The sequence below is a fragment of the Scyliorhinus torazame genome, chromosome 13, assembly GCF_047496885.1.
Source record: "Scyliorhinus torazame isolate Kashiwa2021f chromosome 13, sScyTor2.1, whole genome shotgun sequence".
NCBI classification, from domain to species: Eukaryota; Metazoa; Chordata; class Chondrichthyes; order Carcharhiniformes; family Scyliorhinidae; genus Scyliorhinus; species Scyliorhinus torazame.
Genome location: NC_092719.1, coordinates 4388778 through 4410874, shown reverse-complemented (window position 1 = coordinate 4410874; position 22097 = coordinate 4388778). Strand labels below are relative to the sequence as shown.

General features: G+C 45.9%; 1 protein-coding gene across 1 annotated transcript in view; it reads left to right on the top strand.

Annotated features, from left to right (window-relative positions):
• elapor2b (endosome-lysosome associated apoptosis and autophagy regulator family member 2b) overlaps positions 1 to 22097 on the top strand; it is a 142458-nt gene that overhangs the window by 42450 nt on the left and 77911 nt on the right. The window contains exon 2 of the mRNA XM_072470945.1: positions 17269 to 17389. Within this exon, the coding sequence (XP_072327046.1) occupies positions 17269 to 17389 (121 nt within the window). The remainder of the gene's footprint in view (positions 1 to 17268; positions 17390 to 22097) is intronic.

Here is a 22097-nt window from a genome sequence, read left to right as displayed (position 1 = left end):
CCAGCCAGGGTTGGAAACGGGTGCGGAGGCAGATGTTGTAGCCTTCGCCTCGTTGATCGCCCGAAGGCGGATCCTGATGGGATGGAGAGCAGCCTCTCCACCCTGTGCCCTGGCGTGGCGGGGGGACCTGTTGGAATTCTTGACTCTTGAGAAGGTTAAGTTTGAATTAAGGGGAAGGCTGGAGGGGTTCTACAATTCATGGGCATTATTCATCATGCACTTTCAAGAACTGGATAACATCGAACATTAGTTAGGGGGTGGGTGGGAGGGTTGGGGGGAGGGGGGCGGTGTGGGTTGATGGTGACTATGGGTGATTCCTGATTCCTTTTTGTCATTTATTTATGTGAACATGCGGGCTACTGTTTGGGGTTTGGTGGGATGATGGGATCGCTGTTATTGATATGGGGATTGATATATTTGTTACTGATTATTGTTTGTTGTTGGTGGGTGTAAATTTGGGAGAAAATGTGAAAAAGGAGGAGAATAAAAAGTATTAAAAAATTAAAAAAACTTTAAAAAAGTATACAGGATAATTTGACTTGCAATTTTAAGATTAGGAGCACCAAGAGAAAATATAAGAGGTAGATGAGAAAGGTTTCCTGAATATTTTCAGCAATTTCATTACAGTAACCTATGAAACATGAAGAAAACCTCATGACAATAGTCAGCAGGTTGTGATTACACTGGGTCTAAGCTGGCAATAACACAAAGTCGCTCTGCTTGTAAACTCTACAGTTCAGATTTTATCCCTGGCAAACACTAACAGCTTAAACAAACAATTGAATACAACCTCAAAACAAACTTGCCACCCCTCTGAACAGTAACAGCAGTTACTGATATCAGTGAGTCGGAAGGGGAGGACTGAGAAGTGGTGGTGAGGGGTGATAATGGGACAGATGTTGAATCCTATCCCCGGATATTAGCGCCCAAACCCCTAACCATGTGACCTTCCTGCCTCACGTGATCTTGAGTTGTGGATTTTCTAAATTAAACTCAAGTTTGGGATGTTAAAATATGAAAGTGCTTAACTGGATGAACTAGTGAAGAAATATGTTTTAAAGCAGTTTAACTTGTTCACATATGTGGTGACCTTTGTGAGGTTGACCTCAGGATGGAAAGTGTTGTGTTCACAAAGACACTTGACGCTAGGTTGATCAACAAAGCTAAATTTATTCACACTACTTAAGTGAAAGTTCGACCCTTATTCCTAGAGTAAACAAATAGATTATATTAAACTAAACTCACTAACACTATCTCTATACTCTAACTGTGACTATATTCTATCTTATCCAGCTCTACTATGCCCTTCACTCCACCCTCTCCCAGAAGCCTAAGAGTCAGTGCCTTTTATAGTACTGTCCCTAGCTCCATCTAGTGGCTGGTTGTAACATGACATTAACTCTTCACCTGCTGTACATTTCTATAATGTCACAACATAAGCTCAATTTTTTCAATGGGCAGGTTTCTGAGATGTTTATTAATAAAGAGAATTCCCGTTTTTAAAACCGTGTGTGACTAACATCTGATTAATTTGCATAATCAGAATAACGGGAAAATGCTTAAATATGTATTGAGTAGCTAAAAATGAGGATTAAACATGAATAATTATATTTAAATTGCCTTGCGATAGCAGGAACATCTAACAAAGTATCCAGCAGTGAGCCTTGTAGAGAAGAGATGAAAGCTGTAAGCACTCTGATAAAACAAAATGAAATGAAAATCGCTTATTGTCACAAGTAGGCTTCAAATGAAGTTACTGTAAAAAGCCCCTAGTCGCTACATTCCGCCGCCTGTTCGGGGAGGCTAGTACGGGAATTGAACCGTGCTGCTGGCCTGCCTTGGTCTGCTTTCAAAGCCAGCCATTTAGCCCTGTGCTAAACCAGCCCCTGGTTTACAATCTGTAAACCCAAACAATCTGTTCTGGGTTTTAGAAAGAAATCTGGAGATGTGATTGGATGTGAATTAGAATGGGCTATACATAAAGATCAAATAAATTCAATAATTCACATTTAAATATCTGTTTGGAATATGTTTCAGGTTTTGTCATAAGGCTTGGAGGTCCAGAGACCCTGCTTGATATCGGGCGCCATCTAAACGAATTGCAACAGATTCCCGTGTCGGGCATGTTTAGCCAAGTGTTTCCCGTCGCTACAAGCAACTTAGTTCCAATTTGATTAGATTGCACCCAAAATCTTTGAACATTTTTTAACGCAGAGACAGATAGATTATTGATTAACAAGGGGGTGAAAGGTTATCGGGGTAGGCAAGAGTTGTGGGGTTGAGGTTAAAATCCGATCAGCCATGATCTTTTGAATGGTGGAGCAGAATCGAGGGGGCCGAGTGGCCTACTCCTGATCCGAATTCATATGTTCATATGCTTGCTCCATTTCAAAGGTGATTTTGAGCACAGATTGTGCCCATTAAGATACACAAGGAAATTACCACCTGCTGCTGCAAATTTAAATATAGCAAACTTGTCACCCACATATCGGAAATATGCAAGGGGTCGGAGGCTAGGTGTGATTCCAGCAAAGACACATTTCTCAGGGAACCCAACAAAGATGTTTGTGAGAGTTGGGTGTAGAGGGGATCCCATAGCAACACCATTTGGACATACATGATGTAGTTAAAGCTGAACTCAGCTGTGTGAGTTGCTGAGTCCATAAGCTCTGTGAATACTGATTCGCACAATGGTGGCGGGTCTAGATCGCCGTGATACAGTGCTGGAGAACAAATATCTGTGCCTTCCTTAAGTGGAACATCGGTGACAAGGCTAAGAATGTTAAATGAGCAGATGGACACAGCATTGTTATCAATGTGCAAGTCCTATATGGTCTTGAAAAGTGGAAGAATCCTCGTGGAAAACCTGCTCAAAACTGCTTGTAACAATTTCCCAACCATTTGGCCAATTAATGCTGTGCAGAACCAGATATACATCAGATAGAACGTCAATCCAAATGGACGCCTGACTATCACACAAACGAGTAATGTGGTATACGAATTTCAGCGCCAGGATTGTCCTGATGAGTTCAAAATGAAAAGCTTTGACAGAAACCCCCTTTTTTTCAGTAATAAAAAGAATTAAGCTGATTGCGTGTTCAATAAGAGTTCAACCGTGGCTCAATACCCATGTGTTTGAATCAGATGTTTGTTAATCCATTTCTCACTCCAATCACTTCACCTCAGATCTAGGTGTCAGTGTGCCACTGAGGGAGTGTTGCATTGTTGAGGGAGCTTTCTTTTGAATGAGATGTTAAGTTTAGTCCTTTTGGGCAGACGTGCAACTGTTCAAAGATCTCTCCTAGAAACCAGGCCAATATTTAGCACTCTGCCACCTCGAAACAACGATCTGGTCATTTAATGAATTGTTAGTGGGAGCTTTCTGTGCACAGTTTGATTGCTGCATTTCCAACATTACAGTAGTGAGTACCCTTCATTGGTCGTAAAGCACTCTGGGACATCCGAGGTCGTGAATGGCGCTACGCAAGTGAAAATTCTGAAGGAGAGCCATATTGAACTCGAAACGAGAAGTCCGTTTCACACACACTGCCAGGCCAGCTGGGTTTTCCCAGCACTTTCTGTTTCTATTTTATTAAATAAAAGCTCATTGTTTCATTTTGAAGCGTTGAATTTCTAAATTTCCACCTGTGTCAAATTTGTTAAGTAATCACTTAAAATATGAATCTGTGCTGCAGCCGGGAAAATTGGTCAAGCAGGTTATTAAATTTCTATTGTGGTACAAATGGTGGAACGCACTTTTAGTCTACTCGTCAATCGTGTTCAGGAAGTTGCTTCAGAACTCCTCATCCAATATTGAGTTGATGGTAAATGATTCGATAGTGTTGCTGATTAGGGTCAATTTGAGAATGATGGTTTTAATGAGCCGATTCTCATTCCAAAAAGGGCTTGTACAAATGCTTCTCAATTTGTGCTCCGAGCTGATGAAGATTAAGGTTCAGGTTTTCTTGCCCCAGTTTCGTAACATTTACTGCCTTCCTTGTCATGAAGCTTTACAATAATGGGCGGTCAAAAATGGCTCCTTCACTTTATGCTGCCTGCCTGTCTGCAGAGCCTGACTGCTCACCGAGGTGGCTCTGTAACGGCCCGCCTGGATATTCAAAAGAGCCATGTGGTGACAGGTTCCGGCACGTCCTGCCCATGGGCACGTCCTGCCCACGCCTGCCACATGATTGGCTGGGTTGCACATGGTTGCTGGTTACCCTCTGAATTTATACTGTAATTATGCGTGCCAACTCGCAACACCTAAGTGGGGGGTGCTGCCATTCCTGGGCCTTGGGGGTCAATGATTAAATTCCACTCATGAAATGATTACGCCGCAGAAAGAGGTCAATCAGGCTCATCGTGACCATTCTAACTCTCTGCATTCAGCAACTCTGCCAGCCCCATTCCACACTCTTTTTCCCTGCAAATCTTTTCTCTTCAGATAATTATTCAATTCCCTTTAGAAAGTCGTGATTGTATCTATCTCTTCCACACGCTCCAGCAGCACATTCCAGATCCTAATCACTCTGTGTCAACAAAGTCTTTCCTGACATCAGTTTTGCCAATCACCTTCCGATTGTGCACTTTGCCACTCAATTCATCTGCCATTGGAAACGGTTTCTTTCTTTCATCCCTGTCCAGAATCCTCTTGATTCTGAATACCTCGACCAGGTGACCTCTCAACTCTCGCTTCTCTGCGGAGAAAACAATTAGGAGAGCAAAGAGGGGATATGAGAAAGCTCTGGCTGGTAAAAGTAGGGGAGATCCCAAGATATTCTATTAGTATATCAATGGGAATGGGATAACCAGGGAAAGAGTTGGGCCCATTAGGGACCAAGGGGGGAATCTGTGGGTGGAGCCAGAGGACATTGGTCGGGTGTTAAAGGAATACTTTACATCTGTTTCCATCCAAGAGAATGAGAATGCGGATATGGAACTCGGGGGGAGAGAGACTGTGAGGTTCCTGAACAGGATGTCATAGGGAGTGACAAGGTATTGGCAGGCTTAAAAGTGGCTAAATCTCCAGGTCCGGATGAATTGTGACCCAGGTTGCTGTGGGAGGCGAGGGAGGAAATTGCCGGGGCTCTGATCCAAATTTTTAATTCCCCTCTGGCCATGGGGGAGGTGCCAGAGGACCGGAGAACAGCTAATGTGGTGGCACTATTTAAGAAAGGTTGTAGAGATAAGCTAGGGAACTACAGACCAGTGAGTCTCATGCCAGTGATAGAGAAACTATTGGAGAAAATTCTGAAGGAGAGAATCTAACTCCACTTGGAGAGGCAAGGTTTGATCAGGGAAAGTCAGCATGGCTTTGTCAGAGGGAGGTCATGCCTTACAAATTTGATTGAATTTTTGAGCATGTGTACAGATGAGGGTTAGTGCAGTTGATGTAGTTTACATGGATTTCAGCAAAGCCTTTGACATGGGAGACTTATAAAGAAGGAAAATGCACATGGGATGCAGGGTAACTTGATAAGGTGGATTCAAAATTGGCTTAGCTGCAGGAGACAGAGGGTGATGACAGATGGCCGCTTTCGTGACTAAAAACCAGTGACCAGTGGGGTATCACAGGGATCTGTGCTGGATCACCCATTGTTTGTCATTTCTATAAACAACATAGATGACTATGGGAATGGGGGGGGGTGGGGGGGGGGGGGAGGGGGGCGTAGAATCAGTAAGTTTGTGGATGACACAAAGATTGGTTGGGTGGTTAACAGTGAGGCCGAGTGTCTCGGTTACAGGAAGATACAGACGGGATGGTCAAATGGGCAGAAAAGTGGCAGATGGAATTTAACCCTAAAGAGTGTGAGGTGATACACTTTGGAAAGAGTAATTTAACAAGCAAGTATTCGATGAATGGCACCACACTGGGAAGTCCTGAGGAACAAAGAGACCTTGGCATGTTTGTAAATATATCTCCGAAGGCAGAAGGGCAGGTTAATAGGGTGGTGAAAAAGGCATATTTATCAATTGTGGCACAGATTACAAAAGCAGGAAGGTCCTGTTGGAGTTGTATAGAACTTTGGTGAGGCCACAGTTGGAGTACTGGGTGCAATTCTGGTCGCCACATTACAGGAAGGATGTGATTGCACTGGAGGGGGTGCAGAGGGGATTCACCAGGATGTTGCTGGGATGGAGCATTTAAGTTGTGAAGAGAGGTTGGATAGGCTTGGGTTGTTTTCTCTGGAGCAGAGAAGACTGAGGGGCGACCGGATTGAGGTGGACAAGATTGTGAGGGGCACGGACAGGGTGGATAGGGAGCAGCTGTTCCCTAAATTGAAGAGTCAGTTACGAGGGGACAGAACTTCAAGGTCAGGAGCAGGAGATTTATGGAGGATTTGAGGAAAAATGTTTTTCCCCAGAGGGTGGTGATGATCTGGAATGCACTTCCTGGGAGGGTGGGAGAGGTGGGCTGCCTCACATCCTTTAAAACGTACCTGGATGAGCACTTGGTACATCTGAACATTCAAGGCTATGGGCGAAATGCTGACAAATGGGATTAGGTCGGCAGGTCAGGTGTCTTCCACGCGTTGGTGCAGCCTCAATGGGCCGAAGGGCCTCTTCTGCACTGTGTTCGCTGTGTGATTCTGTGATTCCATGAAGGAGATGAATTTATCCAATCTATCCATGTTTGTGCAGCGTTGTTCAATGTCTCCCGCCCCCTCACCTGGTGATGCTGGAGAGGTGCCAGCCTCTGATTGGCTGGAAGTTCTCTGAGGCAGATGACCCACCTTCCGACAGGACCGCCAGGGGGTAATTCCTCTTGCAGGAGCCAGGAATCCTGACTCTGATCAGCTATGTACCAGGTTGTGTCTGAGCCCCGAGAAACGGCCAGGGCAGGGTCGTCATCTGTTATCCAGCCAGTGGACTGACCCCTCACTGCCAAGCATTAAATTACGGCCAGTGTAGATTTTATGTCACTGATTGACAGCAACATAACACTTCCTCTCATGCAGCCTATTACAAATCTGGCAAATCATCGTCCCAGTGACACGTGGAAATCCATGCTCTGAAATGAATAGGAAGATGAGAGTGTCTGCTTTGGGTGTAATTGGCAGCATGATGTAAATTTCACTTGAAAATGACACTGGATTTCTGATGTGAAATGCTGGTTCATATTTTCATTCAGCTCATTTGCACAATAAATGTAGAATCTCGGTGACCCAGGGCAGTGTCATTGTCCATCTGTCCTCACAATCAAATTACTGCTTGATCAAAACGTAAGCATTTTTAATCAAAGTGACTCATGCTCCACCTGTAAGGGGCCTGATTTTTAAATGATTGAAAACTGCTATAAATAATTATATGAACCACTGACTTGTTTCATTGGAGGACAGGAGGCAGTTTCTTCGTAAAGTCAATCACTTGTTGCCAAACATGCCGCCTGTGCCTTTATGCATTGTCACAAATGTGCTCAACTAGTGGAATTTTACTGCGGGACGGTAGCACAGTGGTTAGCACTGTGACTTCACAGCTCCAGGGTCCCGGATTCGATTTTCGGCTTGGGTCACTGCCTGTGTGGAGTCTGCACGATCTCCCCGTGTCTGCTGAGGTTTCCTCTGGGTTCTCCGGTTTCCTCCCACAAGTCATAGATTATCATAGAATTTACAGTGCAGAAGGAGGCCATTCGGCCCATCGAGTCTGCACCGGCTCTTGGAAAGAGCACCCTACCCAAGGTCAACACCTCCATCCTATCCCCACAACCCAGCAACCCCACCCAACACTTATAAGGACAATTTTGGACACTAAGGGCAATTTATCATGGCCAATCCACCTAACCTCCACATCTTTGGACTGTGGGAGGAAACCGGAGCACCCGGAGGAAACCCACGCACACACGGGGAGGACGTTCAGACTCCGCACAGACAGTGACGCAAGCCGGAATCGAACCTGGGACCCTGGAGCTGTGAAGCAATTGTGCTATCCACAATGCTACCGTGCTGCCCCCTGAAAGACGTGCTTGTTAGGTGAATTGGACTTTCTGAATTCTCCCTCTGTGTACCGGAACAGGCGGCGGAATGTGGCGAGTAGGGGATTATCACAGTAACGTCATTGCAGTGTTAATCTAAGCCTACGTGTGACAATAATAAAAGATTATATATTATATATGCTCCTGAAATCAATCTGGCATAACTGGTTTACTGTTCGGGGCCTGATTCCAATGCTATCTTTTAAAAATCAGCGTTAAAGATTGTAGAAATGTGAGTTAAGTTGGATGTATAACTGCACTTAAAGTTCCTCATTCTTTTCTGTTGGTGGTTGATTTCAGTCAAATTTTGCAACTAATGGAAACTCTAGGCTATGGCGTGTGTGCAATTTTCTTAGATTATGTTGTTTGGGCACATCAGGGTCACTGAATAAAGGACAAGGTTATATTTTGTTGTGACTGAACATGCCAAGTGCTTCCTTAAAGGAAAGTGGCGGAAAATATGAGGTGAAAGGTGCAGGAGAGGGAACACTGCCGGTAAATAGAACTGTTTTCACATCCATTAGCAACATTTACCCCTGATTATTCACCACCCTCACCCACCTCAGACGTTATTGCCAGCGTACCTTGCCCAGAATAAAAATAGGAAATGCTGATAATACGTAACGGATCTGGTAGCGTCTGTGGCGGGTGAGACTGAAATAATTCCTCAGGCCAATGACCCCCTGTCGGAAATGCACTTTCTGCTCACCCTGCCGAGTATTTCCAGCATTTTCTGCTTTTAGTTGATTTCCAGCATTAGTTACGTTTTGTTTTTGTACGCAGTCTGTTGGGTGTAAAGCTGAGCTTTGAAGTTATTTTCTGTTGGTGTTTGTTTTAATAATCGTGGGTGACTGTAAACGACAAACTGAATTCAGTCGTGGAGGTGCTCAGAGGTATTTTTGTTTCTACAACGGATTCGGTGGGGTGAATAGTGCTTTGATATGTGGGCATTGCCACCGCATTATTTGTAATTTTTCTCCCCCAAAACAAAGAGAATGTTTGAATGAAGTAAAGCTGATTTTAAACATTCACAACTCAAATAAAATAATTACTGAATAATGAGAATAACAGCTGATATCAATTTCGATTTTTGCCTGTTGGGTTATTGGTTCCTATGAGACAATGCTCCCCAGCCTGTGACAGCGAAACAGAAGCATGGTTAGGGCAAGGTTCGTGCTCGCCGCTTGCGGCCTTTTTAAAATGAGAGTACTCGTGATGTGATACTTTTGAAATTTCTTTCCTTGGTTACTTTAATGGTTAAACCAGATGATGTCAGCGCTATGAATAATTGAACCATTTTTCTTTTAGCATTAATTCATTTGATCAAACTTCTCGATCCTGGTTGCACCCAGAACAAAGTTCTCTCTCCTCAATGTATCAGAATGAACTGGTGGGAGTCTTGGGAACCTCAGTGGTTCTCAGCGGCGGGATTCTCTCTCCCTGCCGCTTGTCAATGGGATTTCCCATCAAAGCTACTCCAAGCTGGGAAACCCGGGGGCAGGGAGCGTTGCCACCGGGAATAGAGAATTCCAATGGCCGGAGAATTTCGGCCAACGTCAGAAAAGCCTTACCCTATGCCTTGCCTGTAGACCGAGTGGCCTTGTGGATGTTGGGATGATGCGGGTAGAAAAGGAGCCACGTGTCGGGAGTGCGGGAGTTGGCCCCGAGCACGGGCAGACACTCAGCATGCAAGAGCCGCTCCATTAACGTTAATAAACATCTCCTGTTGTTTGTCCCTGGTCGTCAGGTATTGGAGCCCACATTCCCAGTTGACTATTCTTGTGGTTTGATGTGATTCGAGGGATCAGTTTGGTGCTGAAATTTGGGCAGTTTCGAGCTATGGACAAAAGAGTTGATTGGAAGTGTGAATTTCATATATATGAGAGCTTGTAGACGGCCCAGAGTTTGAAGTCAAATTCTGAAGATCATTTATATTCCTCTGTGCTGTGTGCGTTAAAATGATTGAAATGTATGAGTGTAATTACAAGAGCTTGTGTTTATGTCATAGCTTTAGCATAGATCAACACCTATGGCACATCACAGAAGTGCAATTGGATGAAAATGGATCTCCAAATAAAGGAGGAGATACGATTTGGTCAAAGAGCTTGTTTTTAAGTAGGGCCTAAAATCAAGATAGAGAAGGAAAAGGAAATGGAAAATCGCTTATTGTCACAAGTCGGCTTCAATGAAGTTACTGTGAAAAGCCCCTAGTCGTCACATTCCGGCGCCTGTTCGGGGAGGCTGGTACGGGAATTGAACTGTGCTGCTGGCCTGCCCTGGTCTGCTTTAAAAGACAGTGATTTAGCCCTGTGTGCTAAACACACTGATATAAAGAGATATAAAGAGATAGAGAGATGGATAGAGATAAGAGAGACAGAAAGCTTTGGGGAGGGGATTCCAGAACACGGGATATGGCCTGTTGAATGAATGGCCACAAATGAACGGGAAGTGGAAGTGCACAAGAGACCAGAGTTAGATGAACGAGAGAGATCGGCTGGGGTAAGTTGGTAGTGGATGTCTGACTGTGGGAGGTTAGGGCATAAACCTGTAAGGATGAGAATTTAAAACTTGAGGTGAAGGGGGCTGGGTACCACTGTAGACCAGATGGCTGCTGAGTGAGTAGCATGGTGCAGAAGAGGCTATCCGGAGCAGAGTTTGGGAACTGAATGTTTTTGAGTTTGAAGGATGGGAGATCAGTGAGAACAGCTGAACGGGTCGAGTCTGGAGGTGATAAATTGCATGGCTGAGAGTTTCAGCAGCAGACTGGGTGAGATAGGAACAGAGGCCTGTGATATGTGGAGGTGATGGAGAGCACTTGGGGTTGGCAGCTCATCCCAGGGTCAAATGGAGTGCAGCGATAGGCCAAGGTATAGATTGGGCAGCGAGAGGGTTGGAATTGTTGCCACGTTAGCGTTAAAGCAGATGGCATATTCTTCAGCTGAAGGGGTACACAAATATTTCTCTCTTCCCCCTATACTCTGGCAGAAACTCTGAGAATGAATTAACTTTGCACAAAAGTTGCTGGAGTAAATGATTACCCAAGTCCTTTTTTGAAGATCGGTGGCCTTAATTCCCTGAGTGAATTACGTTCGCAGAAATGAACTTTACTCTTGAACTGTAGCCAAAAGCAAGCCCTCTGTGCAAATTTCATTTGGCACTATTCCACGTTGAGTGAATTGTAACTGGAGGAAACAGATAAGCCCATAATCATAAAGTATCTCATCTCATTCAAACAAACACGCCAGCTTTTTCTTCGGAGTAGCTAAAGATCACACGTTTGATGGCTTTTTTCCCCCACACGCAAGAACAATTTTAAGTTGGAATACAATGGTTTATTTTCTTAAAAGTGTTGGCTCTCAGTTTTATCAAGGGAGAGCAGTCAGTTTCTCTGGGCTGTGCCTGAACTGGGTGGGGCCGCTGGTGTTGAGGGGAGTGGAAATGAAATGGACCTCACTTTCCACTTGATGACTCTTAAACATTTGAAACATTTTGGTATTTTCATTTGAATGTGTTGGCTGGGACAATCTTGGAGACGTATGTGTGCTACATTTATTTACCTTATTTTTGGATAGCTCTTGAATTTCTGCACAACATATTCGGGAAGGAAATTATTTGTTTTGAACGCTTTACAGCTCCTTGCCAAATTTAAATCGCCCGCTTGTGTTGTATATTGCTGCTTAGTGTTCCGTGTGAGATTTCTGCTCAGCAGCATGGAAGGCAGGTGATGCAGCATATTATAGGAAGAGGGACAGGCCAGTCCGTATAAAATAAAAGCAAATCCAGCAAGTGGCATCCTTGTCACTGAATGCGATCCCAGTTCTTGCTGCTGTTTTAGTCCAGATTGCAGCTTAACAAACAAGGAAACTATACATTTATCAGCAAAATTAAAGAGCAGCAAAGTTAAACCCCTCGTTCTTGTTTCAGTAAAATGGTTTTTGAATTAGATTTGTGAAAAATGAGAAATTCACACTTGTTTGGTTCTTGCTGCAATTAATTTTGTCCTCGGGTCTGCTTCCTGAGGGCACTTGTGTCTGTTGCTACAGTGTCACAGCTATTGGTGCTCCTCTGATGCCCTCTCTGAATGTCTAATAATTGCCGCAGAGGCTGGACAGTGACTTTCCGTGGGGTATATAGCAAAGCCTGGTTCAGGCCTAATGTTCATTGTAAATCCTAGTACAACAGGAACTCTTTCTTCTCGCCACTCCCAATCCTTATCCTGGGCTCGTTCCCAAGAATCGTGAGCTGCTGAAAGTAGTGGAGGCACTTACAGCCTTCCATATCTGGCATGGGTTTTCCAAAAAAATGTATCGTTTTTAGACTGAGGCTGCAAAATGATCTTGGTTTCACAGGAAATAATGCATCAAATTTACTGCGAGCTGTGCCTTTTGAGTCGGAAATTCATGGGAGGATTATTACAGGCAATGGTGCAGCAGTCAATGATAGGGACCCATGCCTTGGAGGCACGGTAGCACAGTGGGTAGCACTGTTGCTTCACAGCGCCAGGGTCCCACGTTTGATTCCCGGCTTGGGTCACTGCCTGTGTAAAGTCTGCACGTTCTGCGTGGGTTTCCTCCGGGTGCTCCAGTTTCCTCCCACAAGTGCCGAAAGACGTGCTTGTTAGGTGATTTGGCCATTCTGAATTCTCCCTCTGTGTACTCGAACAGGTGCCAGAGTGTCCATGTTTAGTTCTGCTCTTGACGTAGCATCAGCTGCTTCCTTGATGTGCACTCTGACAAAGGAAGGTTCAGACTTGGAGATAGCTTTAACACGTTTATTAAACTATTAACAATTCTCCTACTTGAATTCGACGCTACTGTTAATCCTGCTGTAGCTACTCAGACTGACGAACCAGTCTGCTCCAATCCACGTGGTGGGTGTGATGTTCAATCAACCCTGTGTCTGTACTCACTGAGTGTCTCCACTGGAAAAAGACTGAGCATGTGTGATGTGTCCTTTTATATGGGTTGGTGTAATGCCCTCCTGTGGTAGTGTCACCTGTGTGTGGATCGTGACTGCCCATTGGTCGTGTCCTATCTTACTGACCTATTGGTTGACTGTGTATCATGTCTCTGGTGTTCCCTCTAGTGTTTAGCTAGGTGTAGTGTATACATTAACCCTTTGTGCACTTACAGTGATGTATACCACCACAGTGGCGACTAGGGGACTTTCACAGTAACTTCATTGCAGCGTTAATGTAAGCCGACTTGTGACAATAATAAATATTATTATTTAATTACTTTTACTTACCATGGAGTTAAGGGACTTAAGCTGCAGTTTTTAAAATTCCAATCCTAAAGTACCTTAAATTCCTTTCTTTATGCACACCGCAGCTGACAGTGCTGGCACACTCGCGCTGATACCACTCTCCGAATATGTACGGCCCAATAATTCCTGCTTTCCCCTCTTGGGATTTTAGAGGGGGGGGGGGGCGAAATCAAATTTTATGTATTTATCTTTCTTGAAGGTGTTGTAAATAAAATCTTCAAGTTTGCAGATATCAGGATCGGTTTCAGCTCTGATTGAGAACGGAGCAAGCAGACGCAGAAATCCTGCACTTGTTAAACTCCGCTTCTAGATGGATAAATGTAAAATAATAAACATGTGCTACAAGATTAAGAGATCGAGGAGTTAGTGTGGATAAATAGCCAGTCTGTTCACAACTTGGTGTAACCGTTGATCCCGAGATGAGCTTCTGACCTCGTATTCACCCTGTCGGTAAGACTGCCACTTTCCATCTCCGTAACATTGACCGACTTCTCGCCTGTCTCCGCTCATCTACTGCTGAAACCCTCGTTCGTGCCTTTATTACCCCCTGAGGCTCCGCTGCTTCAGTGCACAGCTGACTGGTCTCTGTCACATTACTGACTGGTCTCTCTCACATTCTGCCTTCCATGAACTTGAGATCATTCAATACTCTGGGCGCCATTTCAAGGAAAGGTTTCTAAGTGTCATCTGTGGCGGTTTTCTCTGGGAGTTCCTCGCTGGTTCTGCCAGTGAAGTCCACATTGCCGAGGCCGCACACAGCCCAGTTTTGTGCACCGAGAAGCTCCGCTTGCTGGAACTCCTCAGTGTCGCGAGAGATCGGGCCCTTAGTCACTTTTTTGGGCCCTGGGGAGTTTCTCACCGGTTTAGCCCGCACTGAGAATTTTTTGTTAGCACTGGAGAGCTGAACTCCAAGATCAGGCCGCCATTTTGAAAGTGTGCCCTGATCTCCAAGTGAGTTTGTGGGTCCCCCCATATACCCCACCCACACATGGACACTTCCCCACACCCACCCAAGTGAGGACAGCCCACTATGGTCCCTGGAGGCCCCCTTCTTCAGGCCCACCCACACCCCCTTCCAGGAGCCCACCCTTTACCCCCGCATCCTCCCTGAGGACCCCGCTCGCCTGCCCTGCACCTCCCCACCATCCATCACCCCCCTCCACCCTCCTTTCATGGTCATGGTTTCCTTTGGGCCCTGACTCTTGGCAGTGCCACACTGGCATCAAGGCACCCGAGCACTGCTATCCTGGCAGTGCTCTTGCTGGCTTGGCAGTGCCTTCTGGGCACCTTGGCAGCACCAGGGTGGCAGTGTGAAGGAGCCAGCTCGGCAGTGTCAAGGTGCCCGCATTCCAGAGGGGGGCCCATGGGGCTACCGTGCACTGTCCCTGGCCTTCCAGGGGTGTCCTGTGGCTTGGGAGACACCTGGGCTGCGTTCCGCCTGGTCCACGTTTGTGTGGAGGAGTACTGAATGGCACCCGGCTGCTGGCCGGTAGATGCCAGGTAAGTAGGCCTCAAGTAGGTTCAAGGCCTACTTGCTTGCGCGCGGAATGGTCCCGCCCATTGTGGGCGGGTCCCTGAACCCGATGCCTCGCGAGACTTGCCTAGATCCCACGAGGTGTCCTGGCTGTCGGCAACCCCGCGGGAGGTTTCCCATTGGGGCGCGATGTGGCCGGCAGATCGCTCCCTCTGTGTCTTAACTTGCAGCGAATCCCGCTCGCCCCTCCCCTCATGTACCCGCTGACCTGGCTCCTGGTCAAGCAGCACCTTCATTTTAAAATTCCCATCTTTGGTTTCAAATCCCTCAATGGCCCTGCCCCTCCCTACCAGCCCTTCTCTTCCAGCCTCACTTTGTGCGATATCTGTGCGCGTCTAAATCTGGCTACTTGTGCATCGCCATTTTAATTGCTCCAACCGGAAGCCCTGTGCCCCACGCTCTGGGATTCCCTGATAACCCTCTCAGCCTCTCTACACTGCTTCCCTCCTTCAGGGCACTCCTTAAATTATAAACTTTAAATTACAATCTAACCAAATATCTCCTTATGTGGCTAAGCCATCATAATTTGTTTTATAATGCTCCTGTGAGGCTCTTGGGATGTTTCATTACATGAAAGGCGCAATATAAATATAACTTGTTGCGTTTATGAAGCAGTCCAGCGTTTGACTGAGTTTCTAATTAAGCTAAGTGAGAACACAATTTAACAGGAATGTGTCACACATCCAGAGCCGATGCTGCTATCTATATTATTAGACAGGCCCCCATCTTCAATCAGTCTGTAGCTGTAGGGAGAGAAGTAGAGTTACCGATCTGAGTCTAATATCACTTCTTTACAACTGAAGAAATGTGATGGGTTTTATGTCGTCCGAAGGGGTCGAGGGAGGAAGAACAAAGGGATGATCTGAGATAGGGCAGAGGTCAGGAAAGATTAAATGATGAAAATGCCATGTAGCAGAAAAGCAAAGGGGAGTGGTAATTGTTTTGTTACAGAAACAGAGCATTTGTTAAGGTGAGTATTAATGTTAAGGTTAGTGTTAATATTAAAGTGAGCATTAATGTTAAGGTGAGCGTTAATGTTAAGGCGAGTATTAATGTTAAGGTGAGTATTAATGTTAAGGTGAGTGTTAATGTTAAGGTGACTGTTAATATTAAGGTGAGTGTTAATATTAAAGTGAGTATTAATGTTAAGGTGAGTGTTAATGTTAAGGTGAGTGTTAATGTTAAGGTGAGTATTAATGTTAAGGTGCCGTTAATAATAAGGTGAATATTAGTGTTAAGCTGAGTGTTAATGTTAAGCTGAGTGTTAATGTTAAGGTTAGTGTTAATATTAAAGTGAGCATTAATGTTAAGGTGAGCGTTAATGTTAAGGTGAGTATTAATGTTAAGGTGAATGGTAATGTTAAGGTGAGTATTAATGTTAAGGTGAGTGTTAATGTTAAGGTGAGTATTAATGTTAAGGTGAGTGTTAATGTTAAGGTGAGTATTAATGTTAAGGTGAGTATTAATGTTAAGGTGAATGGTAACGTTAAGGTGAGTGTTAATGTTAAGGTGAGTGTTAATGTTAAGGTGAGCGTTAATGTTAAGGTGAGCGTTAATGTTAAGGTGAGTGTTAATGTTAAGGTGAGTATTAATGTTAAGGTGAGTGTTAATGTTAAGGTGAGTATTAATGTTAAGGTGAGTATTAATGTTAAGGTGAATGGTAACGTTAAGGTGAGTGTTAACGTTAAGGTGAGTGTTAATGTTAAGGTGAGTATTAATGTTAAGGTGAGTGTTAATGTTAAGGTGAGTATTAATGTTAAGGTGAGTGTTAAGGTTAAGGTGAGTATTAATGTTAAGGTGAGTGTTAATGGCAGAGTAAAGAATGGTTCTGCCCTAAAATGAAAGCAAGGGGCAGGATTCTCCAACCCTCCAGCCGTGCAGTTCGTTGGCAGCAGGATTTTAGCCTCTTGCCGCTTGTCAATGGGTTTTCCCATTGTAACCATCCCACTCTGCCGTGAAACCCGCTGGCGGTGGGATTGTGCTGCCAGTGGGAAAAGTGAATCCCAACGACCGGAGAATTCTGGCAAAGAAAAACCAGTAAATGTGGCAAAAAAGCTGAATCAAAATGGGACAGAGTTCAAGGTCTGAAATTGTTGAACTCACTGTTGAGTCCAGAAGGCTGTGAAGTGCCTATTTGGAAGATGAGGTGCTGTTCCTCAAGCTTGCAGATTATCGGGGGTAGGCGAGGTGCAGATTTGAGGTTACCGCCTGATCAGCTATGAGCATGTTGAAAGGCAAAGCAGACTCGAGGGGCTGAATGGCCGCTTCCTGCTCTTTGTTCGCATGTTGATATCTAATGCTTTTGTATCTTCATTATAAAAACCATGAACATCATAATATTAGTGACCATCAAAGCACAGCTAATTGTGTCTGAATTTTGGAAGGTGTCTCCCCCCCCCCCCCCTACTATTTCTGGCAGGTGTTGTGATGCTCCAGGTCACTTCTGTAGTTTTTTATGTAACAGACATTCATCTTGTATTTGTATCTTTTAATACAGAACGATTACCACTTTGAGTACACGGAGTGTGATAACACTGGCTCCCGGTGGAGAGTTGCTATTCCTAAATCTCCTGGAAAGTGCACAGGATTGCCTGAACCAATCAAAGGCAGAGAATGCTGTAAGTTACTGTTTGAACTGTTCATTGGAAGAAATGAAAAGTGTAATTACTTCAATACGTTTTCAAGCAGTGATTTCTGCTGAGGGAAAAGCATTTTGTTGCTTTTGATGTGGCCAGGAGCTGTAAGTCATCGGTAGATGTTTACAAATTGCCCTTAGTGTCTAAAAAGGTTAGGTTGGGTTATGGGGATAGGGTGGAGGTGTGGGCTTGGGTAGGGTGCTCTTTCCAAGGGCCGGTGCAGACTGGATGGGCCGAATGGCCTCCTTCTGCACTGTAAATTCTATGACAAACATTGTGGTTAGTTTCACAGCAGGGAACCCGAGATCCATTCAAGCGTGAAGGGAAATCAAATTCAACAAACCATGCAACCAATTTCTCATTGATGTGAATAAAAGCCTTGCAGATCAAAGATCTGAGGGGGTTTAAACCCAGCTGATGTGGTTTTTGATTTCTCGGAATTTACAGCTGCTGCTCGCTCTGTCTGAGGCTTTAAAGCAGTGATTTGTTTTCTCTGTCCGGATTGCTCTCTGGTTTCCAGGCAGAGGTCTCTGATATGAGGGGTCTCTTAAATGTGGGGGTGGCTCTGTTATGGGGGACCTCTGGCAGGGTGATCTGTTATGGAGTGGCCTCTGGTAGGGGGCTCTGTTATGGGGGTCTCTGTTATGAGGGGTCTCTGTTATGGGGGGGTCTCTGTTATGGGGGGGTCTCTGTTATGGGGGGGCTCGGTTATGGGGGGGGCTCTGTTATGGGGGGGCTCTGTTATGGGGGGGTCTCCGTTATGGGGGGGTCTCTGTTATAGGGGGGTCTCTGGCAGGGTGCTGTGTTACGGAGTGGCTTCTGGTGGGGCGACTATTTTTGGGGTCTTTGGTGGGGGGTCAGGTCACCCACATACTGTGGAGGGGAGTGACCCAGCAAATCCTGTGGTGGGGGGCGAATTGCCTTGCCGGGGGGGGGGTGGGGGGGCGGGTCGAGGGGCCAGCCGCCACTCAAAATGCCTTCCCGACAGTGGGATTCACCAGGGATTCCCTTGCAATCACCACCGTGCATAAATTTACATGGCTAGGGATAGTAAATTGCCTCTGGCTGCCACTCCCAGTGTGAGTGCAAATAAGCGGCGATTCATTTCCATCCCGAGAATGTTGGGCGCGATTCAACCCAAAAATTTGTAAAGTATGATTTTGGGTGGGTTTGGCGGGGTGTTTCCCGCTGGCTTTTGGGTGACATTTTTTTCATCACTGGGAGCTGACGTCCGTGACACCGGCTGCTCCGAGATCACAGCACCATTTTGAAAGGTTTGAATGAGCTTCAGGGTCCTCCACACCCCCACCCATGGACAATGCCACCTCCCGAAGACATGGGTTTTCCCCCATCACCCCAACTGAGGACACCCCCTATGGGGTCGGTGAGGGGCCCCCCACCTTGTTCAGACCCCCCCACCCTCAGTTTTGCCCCCCTCCTTTCAGGGCTCCACCATCACCACCCCAACCTTTATAAGGCACTTCATACCGCCTTCTGCCCCTCCACTCTTCATACCCCCATCACCCTCCCTTTTCTGGGAATGGCCCCTGCCAGGCTCCAACAATCTGGCGTATTGGCCCTGCCAGCCTGTCACCCTGGTGCCCAGGTGCCAGTGAAAGTGCCAGGGTGTCACCCTGACCAATACCTGACCATCTGGCAGTCTCCAATGGCCTGGGAGACCCCCCAGGTGCCATAATGGCTGATCCATGTTAGTGTGGACCAGTACTGAACGGCTGCCTTGTCAAGGTCACCCAGGTGCTGCCGGCGAATCCCGAGCCCCAGGTGAATCCGGTGAATACATATTAAAATGGCTCATTTAAATATGCACATCTGGATCTTGCCCAGTGAGAATCTCGCGAGACATTTTGAGCATTGCAAATCTTGTGAGATTCAACAGCCTCGTCCGGACACCAAGTCGGACGCGACGAGGCCGTTGATTCGTGCCCTAGCCTCCCAAATGGAGAATCCAGCCCCGGTTATCCTCAAATTGTTTTCTGAACACCCCATTGCTTACTTAAATCCTTTTTGCCGAAGAAGTATTTATTTTTCCTTTTGTCCTAATTCAACCATTGTGGTTTTCAGTTTCTCTGACTTGTTTCTTTTGTATCGGCATCAAAATTTCTTTAAAATTCCCACAAATAACCTGAAACAATTCTGTTCTCCATCCCCCCAAAAATAAATCTGTGTTTGCCAAGAGTGTGAAGCAAGGTGCCCATCTGTAGCCTGAGTCACACGTCCAGAATTCCTTCTACGTTTGTTTATTCAATCATTGGCTGTGAGCATGGTGGGACCAACATATGTTTCCATCCCTAATTTCCCTTTGAACTGAATGGTTTGCTCGGCCATTTCAGAGGACATTTAAGAGTCAACCACATTGTTGTGGGTCTGGAGTCAGATGTGGACCCGACAGCCTAAACGGCAGATTTCCTTTCCTAAAGGGCATTGACAAAACCAAATGGGTTTTTACGACAATTGCCAATGGTCTCATGGTGATCGTTAGGCTTTTAATTCCAGATTTTTATTGAAAATACTCTGGGATCGTGGATTACAGGTGAAAATCCCACTGCTCCCCCCTACATTATAAGGTTGGTGGTCAATTGGCTGTGGATCTGTTTCCGTTACTCATGGCCCAATTTTACTTCACTTCAACATTTAGAAAGATTCTGATAGACTAAAGCAGAAGAATCCGTTTCCACTGGCAGGTGGGTTGGTTACCAGAGGGTGGTTGGCAAAAGAACCGTAAGGGAGAAGTGGGGGAGGGGGTGGGGATTCTCCAACCTCGCCCATGCAGGTGCAAATTGCGTTACGGCCGGAGACTCTTGCGCGTGGGCCCCAATGCGATTTGCGCCAGGGAGAACTCATTTTGAGCAACGTAATTTGGTTCATGCCCAGCGACCACATGAACCAGATTAGAATATTACATCATGTCCCAGGTTCGATTCCCGGCTTGGGTCACTGTGCGGAGTCCACGCTATCCCCGTGTCTGCGTGGGTTTCCTCCGGGTGCTCCGGTTTCCTCCCACAATCCAAAAATGTGCAGATTAGGTGGATTGGTCATGCTAAATTGCCCTTAGTGTCCAAAAATGGTCAAGTGGGGTTACTGGGATACAGGGATAGGGTGGAGGTGCAGGCTTGGGTGGGGTACCCTTTCCAAGGGCTGGTGCAGATTTGATGGGCCGAATGGCCTCCTTCAGCACTGTAAATTCTATGATCATCATTAAACTATCCATGATTCACTCGGTCCCTCCAATTCCCTCACCTGCTGGCGGGAATCAGTACTGGGCTGCAAAAATGAAGACCAGATGCAATGACCATGCTGGGGGGCTCGGAGGCCAGAGAAGCCTGGGTGGTCAGGGACATGCCTGGAGAGTGCCCAGGCACCCAGGAGTGCCAGGTTGGTATCACTAAGGGGGTCCTGAAGGAGGTTGACCTGAAAGTTGGGGGCCAGAAATAGTAATGACAACTTGTGCTCCAGAACATGCCGTGCCCCTACCCATTGAAGCTACAACATTGGTATCTACCCGGCAACCCGTCAATGTGGAAAATTGCCCAGGTGTGTCTTGCACACTCTAAGTACGACAATTCTAGCACAGACAATTACTGCTCAATGGTCCTCTCTCGATCACCAGTAAAGTGATGAGAGTGGTCATCAACAGTGTTATCAAGAAGCACTTACTCGGCAATAACCTGCTCACGGACACTCAGTTTGGGTTCCGCCAGGGTCACTCAGCTCCTAGCTCCTGAACATAGAACATACAGTGCAGAAGGCGGCCATTTGGCCCATCGAGTCTGCACCGACACACTTAAACTTTCACTTCCACCGTATCCCCATAACCCTTTTTAACATTTTTGTTGGTCACTAAGGGCAATTTCTCTGGGAAGCTAGGGAGGAGATTGCTGAGCCTTTGGCTTTGATATTTAAGTCATCTTTGTCTACAGGAATAGTGCCAGAAGACTGGAGGATAGCAAATGTTGTCCCCTTGTTCAAGAAGGGGAGTAGAAACAACCCCAGTAACTATAGACCAGTGAGCCTTACTTATGTTGTGGGCAAAGTCTTGGAAAGGTTTATAAGAGATAGGATGTATAATCATCTGGAAAGGAATAATTTGATTAGAGATAGTCACACGGTTTTGTGAAGGGTAGGTCGTGCCTCACAAACCTTATTGAGTTCTTTGAGAAGGTGACCAAACAGGTGGATGAGGGTAAAGCAGTTGATGTGGTGTATATGGATTTCAGTAACGCGTTTGATAAGGTTCCCCACGGTAGGCTATTGCAGAAAATACTGAGGCATTGGATTCAGGGTGATTTAGCAGTTTGGATCAGAAATTGGCTAGCTGGAAGAGGGCAAAGGGTGGTGGTTGATGGGAAATGTTCAGACTGGAGTCCAGTTACTAGTGGTGTACCACAAGGATCTGTTTTGGGGCCACTGCTGTTTGTCATTTTTATAAATGACCTGGAGGAGGGCGTAGAAGGATGGGTGAGTAAATTTGCAGATGACACTAAAGTCAGTGGAGTTGTGGACAGTGCTGAAGGATGTTACAAGTTGCAGAGGGGCATAGATAAGCTGCAGCGCTGGGCTGAGAGGTGGCAAATGGAGTTTAATGCAGAAAAGTGTGAGGTGATTCATTTTGGAAGGAATAACAGGAAGACCGAGTACTGGGCTAATGGTAAGATTCTTGGCAGTGTGGATG